The following is a 6,606-nucleotide window of genomic DNA, read 5'->3' as shown; positions in this document are numbered from 1 at the left end:
GTGATGTCACATGTGAACAACTTTCCCTTTGATGGACTGTAACATACCGGCAAAATGTCGCTTTTCTCATGGTGATACAAACTCTTTATCCATGATGTATTCTTTAAAAATCTGTATTACATGCCCTCCTATAGAAAGAACACATGATCTTCTGATAGATGTGATAAAAGAGGTAATTTAAGTGAAATATATACTAAAGTAATGGGGAGAGTTGTTCACAAGTGACATCACACATCTTTGTCGCATTGCCAATTTGAGGATCTCCATAGCATTAGTGATCGCAATATTCAAATGCTCATAACTTTCTCATTATTTGTCTGATTTTTCTCAAACTTTTGTTGATCTGTTTCTTTGATTTTTCTGTTTTCACACAAGCTATATTGTTCCAAAGGTTTCATACTCATTTAAGTCTACACAGCAAATTTTCCTCATTAAAGAGATATGTTTTTAAATAAAACAATTTGTGAACCTGTTTGGGTTAATATTGGAAGATTAAGTATTGCTACTTGAGAGATCAAATGAGATTCTAGTATTTTTTTTCCGGGTCAAAATGAATTGTTGCCAATTTGAGGAATAAGTGATTGCTCTTAACCTCTAAAAAGTTTATAAACCTCTATAGGTTTATGTTGGATGATGAGGTATTACTACATGAGAGGTTGAATGAGATCAAAACACCCTGTTCCACCGTTGACCACTCTGCCGACTACAAGCCTTGCTGATGGAGACTGGAGATTGTCTTTTGCACCTGAAAAAAATTATATAATCAACATTTAAAGAATAAAGTCTGTCCAGGTGGGTGTTTCACAAAGCAGTCCGTATATAACGAGTTGCTTCATGAAAGACTGGCGATCCTTTCTCGGGGTAAATCATGCTCACCACATATTCATTAAAGTGGATTTAGCTCTTAGTCACATGTAAAAATTGTTGCTAAGTTGAGGAATAAAAAAAACAATCTAAACCTTCAACAAGTTTGTGAACCACTATGGTTTAATGTTAGATGATGTAGTATCAAAACATGAGAAATTGCATTCTTTATTTTATTTATAAAAATAAATAGTTGCTAATTTGAGGAATAAAGATAAATTCAAACCTTCAAACAATTTAAGAACACCCACCAGGCCCCTGTAATATAATGCTAAGCAACTGATTGTGGGGCTTGCTATTTTCATGATTGATCATACTACATCATTGATCATACCATCAATTCAATCAGTTCAACAATCAATTGTTTAGTGTTGTGTAACAGAGCCCAGGGGGGTGTTTCATAAAGCTGTTCGTAAAGTTACGAACAACTTTACGCATGACTGGAACATGTTCTTGGGTCATAACTCAATTACATAGGGATATCGCAGAGCACAAGAAAGGATCAACAGTTGCTCGTAAAGTCAATCGTATCTTACGAACAGCTTTATGAAACACCCACCAGATGAGAAAATTGCTTAGAATACAAAGAATGCAAGCTGCAATATAAATTTTAAATTCTGTTACGTTTCATATGATTCTGAAGTTGCTTCTGATTGAGACTTTTTCTGCAACGGCCCCTTATCCATCTATAATCCTTTTCCTTTATCCCCTTTCCTCTCAGGAATCTTCAACCTACATGTAGCACCTAGCAGTTTTCAACTAGGACTACGCTCCATTGTTTTTATCAATTGTATTAAACAAAACATGAATAAATGGAAAAAATTTAATACATATATAGATAAATACATAAGACATAACAAGTGGAATGCCTCTGGCCGTCTCACCTGCATCACGCGGTTCAATATAGCAGCAGTGCTGACTTTGAATACTACTCTAACTCGCACAAGATGTTCAGTGATACATGGTTACTCTTATGTCCACTTTTTATGAACTAGACCAATAAACTTACAGAGATATGATGGTTATTCACCAAAAAACCCCAACATGGCCAAAGTTCATTGACCTTACATGACCTTTGACCATGATCATGTGACCTGAAACTCAAACAGGATATTCAGTGATACTTGATTACTCTTATGTACAAGTTTCATGAATCAGATCCATAAACTTTCAAAGTTATGATGGTAATTCAACAGATACACCCAATTCGGCCAAAGTTCATTGACCTTTGACCTTGGTCATGTGACCTGAAACGTGCACAGGATGTTCAGTGATACTTGATTACTCTAATGTCCAAGTTTAATGAACTAGCCCAATAAACTTCCAAAGTTATGATGGTAATTCAACAGATACCCCCGATTCGGCCAAAGTTCATTGACCCTAATGACCTTTGACCTTAATCATGAGACCTGAAACTTGCACAAAATTTTCAGTGATGCTTGATTACAATTATGTCCAAGTTTCATGAATCAGATCCATAAACTTTCAAAGTTATGATGGGAATTCAACAGATATCCCCAATTCGGCCAAAGTTCATTGACCCTAAATGACCTTTGACCTTGGTCATGTGACATGAAACTCTAATAGGATGTTCAGTAATACTTGATTAACCTTATGGCCAAGTTTCATGAACTAGGTCCATATACTTTCTAAGTTATGATGTCATTTCAAAAACTTAACCTCAGGTTAAGATTTGATGTTGACGCCGCCGCCGTCGCCGCCGCCGCCGTCGCCGTCGGAAAAGCGGCGCCTATAGTCTCACTTTGCTTCGCAGGTGAGATAAATAAATGAGTACATACATGAATAAATACATGTCATTATTATTTTATTTGGCATTTCAAAAAACAAAGAATACAAACAGATCAGAGACAAGATCAATCAAACTTGTACAAAATAAGACCTGGATGAGAGTTGGAGAGGCTGCCTGGGTATGGAAAAGGCTAACTTAATAGCCATAACCCACAGGTCCTCCTCCCAACCCCATCCAGAACAGAACACTAATAGTAAAAATAAAATGAAGATATTTAGAATCAGCAAAATACAATGGTCATACATGTGACTTGGTCACATGTAAATAAATAAACAAACAAACCTACCTTGTATGGTTGCCTCTCTAAGGAACTTCATACAGCTCTCAAACGTCATCTTCTGCAACGGAGAGGCATTGGACTCCAGACCGATCCGATTGAAAGGCCGATAGACGCCCTCAAAGGTCATATAGTCCGCAACCAATGAGAGATGACGAGGGTCCACTGTGATGCCGTATACTGAGAACACATCACGTACCTCCTACAGGATATAAATAACACATTGCAGAATATTACAGAGAAATCTAAATAACTGACCGATATGTGTATAAAGATTACTGTACAAAATAAATAAAACAGAATGTTGAAAGTTGAACAGAGATTTGACATGGAATATGAATGCACACTTTAACATGCTAAAGTTGCAAAATAGGACTACATAGAGTCACGATCACTTTTGACCATCACTGCTATGTAGTCTTGAATCTCCAAAACCCAATCGAATGCTGCAAAGAATACCGTAAGTAACGGTGTATTAACCGCACCCCCAACTTTGGACTAAAAAAAAAAAAAAAAAAATTCCTCTCACATTTACATGCATATTTGAGGTACGAAGAAACAAAATCTAAGTTTTTAAGATTTCAAAGTATCCAAAGAGATTACCGGTATGCGGAAATCTCCTGTTCTTGATCAATTCATCTACAAATGTTAGAAAGAACGGTCCTGACAATATTGGCAACTTACACACTCACTCACCTCACAGTCACAGTCACAGTCACAGTGTACACACACACACAGCACTGCCATTACATTGCAAACTACGATGTACCAGTCATGCCAGTACATCTTATCAAATTATGATCTGTGTCTTTCCCAGCGTAGGAGGAAGAAACATTCACATTTCTTGCATCACAACCTCACAATCACTTCTCAGAAATTTGATGTCTTAGCATGAATTTTGGATACGGGATTACAGAAAGGTTCGAGAAACAAAGAAATTTACATTTTTTCCTGTTTTTTACGGCTTCGTGCCGTCTCTCTCGTATCGTGCGTGGTTTACATGGTATCTTATGAAAAGCAAACAGGAAGGAAAAAAAAAAAGCTGGCGCGAAACGGGACTTTGAATAGCGCCAGCTTAAGTCGCACTATAATCACATTACAACGCAATCTCTAAGCTCACTCAACTCTCGCTCAGCGGTGACAAAATATTACCGAGTATGCTTGGCTTCTCTTTTAAATTAGCCAGGGAACTTCACTACTTTGAATTGAGAATAAAGTCAAAATTAGTGTCATGAAGGTGGGTGCGTTTGTTATGGACAACATTTAATCAATATTGTAATAATCGCTTTCCATTACCCACGGCTCATATCCCTCTAAACGACATTGCCTGGGCGGCTACGCCCGGCCACCCGATGTGTTGTGAACTGGCAGACATCGAACATGTACGGGAGGGGTTACGGCGGGCTGGCTCAGAACCGTCACCGTGTATAAACCGCACCCCCGACTTTTGCTTCTATCCCGCCAAGAAAAAGGTGCGGTTAATACACCGTTACTTACGGTACTACTAATAGTGATATCCCACTTTTAAATACGCAAAATACATCATAGCAACGGTTCCAAATGTGTCACTGATATATAATCACTTTATCACACACAATATATGATCTTTCTCTACTAAATAGAGGAGTATTTCCCCAAAAGATTTGCTAGGCATACTATATAACTTTTTGTATCATTGCTTATAGATAGATTATAACGATAAAATGTGAACAAAATGATTCCGTCTCCTTAAAAAAGAGGGAGAAAAAAATAGAACAAAATATTTTACCTTGATGATAGCTTTGCAAGCTGCTTCTATCCCATATACATTGGCCATGGCATGGATGTCATTAGTATAAGCCTTGTTTAGCTGCAGTAGTTTGTCGTACTTGTAGAGTTCCTGTACAATATACAAAGGTAATTCAGAATTTTGATTTATAGAGTAACAAGATGCATCAACAATGTCTTTGACATTTCAAGGCACAATCATTCCAAAGATTGATGATTTCCAAAATGGGCAATTCTATTATCACAGTATGTATGTCTGACCCCCTCTGGACTGCCCAAGCGATGGAGTCACAAACCCCCTTTTTTTGCATTTTAGTGTTTTTTTTATACCATACCTTGGCGGCACATGTTGAAAAGCAGCCGCAATCCAAATTTAGTGGGACTAACTTAATGGAGGCCCCAAATATGACCTCATGAATACATATTTAGCACCACTGAAGTCAATGTATTATTGGCCTGGTTCTGAACGTCTACACCCAATTCTAAACATTTACAGCCAGGTGGGTGTTTAATAAAACTGTTCGTAAGTTAAGAGCGACTTTAAGAATGACTGTTGATCCTTATGTGCTAAACCATCGCCAATGAACGTTTTGGTGTATACCATTTACCACAATAAAGGATCACTGGTCGTTCTTAAAATCGCTCTTAACTTATGAACCGCTTTATGAAATACCCACCCGGCCTATCCCCCTGAAACTGCTCCACATGAGTGAAGACCTTGGCTGTAAACTTCAATCCCCTTTTCTGCTGCAAACAACATTACTTACACGTACTTATCAGCTTGAAACCAAGCGTATATACTCACATGTAGATTGACTCCTTCTGTGAGCAGTCTAGTCTCTCCAGACCCTTGACCAGACACAAGACACCGGTAGATCCCAGGTACATGATGGACAGTGGCTTGTCTTGAGACTGCCTCCACCAATGAAGCCATGTCTAGTTTATTATCAGTCAGCTCAACCTAAGATGGTGACAATAATAGGTGAGAGAAATTCAGTATGAGATAATCAAGTTGAATATTATTGGTTTTCTTGTGGGTGTCTCATAAGACGATTATGTAAGTTGCGAGCGACTTTACAGAGGACTGGTGACCCTTTCTTGTGGTAAATTAAATACACCAGACTTTGATAGGTGTTGATTCACTTCCTAAGAAAGGGTTACCAGTCATTCATAAAGTCGCTTGCAACTCCTGAACAGCTTTATCAAACACCCACCTGATAAAACAAAGCCATTTGATATTATAGCTAAACATTCATCTGGGAGGGGCTTTGCAAAAGGGATGGGTAGATGTTTTATCTCAGAAAGTCCATATAGTTCTGGTCAGGTTGACTTGCCATATTCCGAAGTGGGCACTCCTAAAGACGGACAGTCAACCTGCCTGTAACGTTGAGTAACCTCTCTTCACTTCATCCTGCTACTTCTCAAACCATCGCCACTCAAGCCATATTCAGCTCATCTCATCCGTTTTACAGTTCTCTTTTGCATCCTTTCTCTTCTTACCATTTCGATTTTTTCTGCCTGTATTTCCTTTCCCTTCTTCATATTACACATGGTGAACCATAAACCTTCTCCACGCTAGATAGGTGTTCTTGCTCGTAATGCAACATTTACTCTCATGGCAATTGCTCTTCGGCTAATATTTTCAAAGATATAAGGTAAGGGTTAAAGTTGTGATAGGGTTTTTTATTCAGAATCATACGAGGATTAGGATTAAGGTTAAGGTAAGGTTTGAGGTTAGGGTTTATGTTTGGTTTGAAGTAGGAGCCCTCATCGCAGGAGTAAATGTCACAGAACCTCTTAACTCACCTTGAATTTGAATTCACACCACAACTGTTCATCAGCATCAAAGTCATACATCTCCATCATTGGACTTATGTTCACTGCAGCC

At 38.2% G+C, this 6,606-nt stretch overlaps 1 protein-coding gene across 1 annotated transcript in view; it reads right to left on the bottom strand.

The window, feature by feature from the left end:
* Window positions 1–371: 371 nt before the first annotated feature.
* Window positions 372–6,606, bottom strand: part of LOC121423678 (DNA-directed RNA polymerase I subunit RPA1-like) — a 52,429-nt gene continuing 46,194 nt past the window's right edge. The window contains exons 31-35 of the mRNA XM_041619106.1: window positions 6,525–6,605; window positions 5,524–5,679; window positions 4,720–4,830; window positions 2,961–3,153; window positions 372–745 (exon numbers count right to left, since the gene is read on the bottom strand). Of these exons, the coding sequence (XP_041475040.1) occupies window positions 645–745; window positions 2,961–3,153; window positions 4,720–4,830; window positions 5,524–5,679; window positions 6,525–6,605 (642 nt within the window). The 3' untranslated portion in view covers window positions 372–644. The remainder of the gene's footprint in view (window positions 746–2,960; window positions 3,154–4,719; window positions 4,831–5,523; window positions 5,680–6,524; window position 6,606) is intronic.

The sequence above is a fragment of the Lytechinus variegatus genome, chromosome 11 (assembly GCF_018143015.1).
Source record: "Lytechinus variegatus isolate NC3 chromosome 11, Lvar_3.0, whole genome shotgun sequence".
In the NCBI taxonomy this organism is placed as follows: Eukaryota; Metazoa; Echinodermata; class Echinoidea; order Temnopleuroida; family Toxopneustidae; genus Lytechinus; species Lytechinus variegatus.
This window is presented reverse-complemented; position numbering and strand designations above follow the sequence as displayed.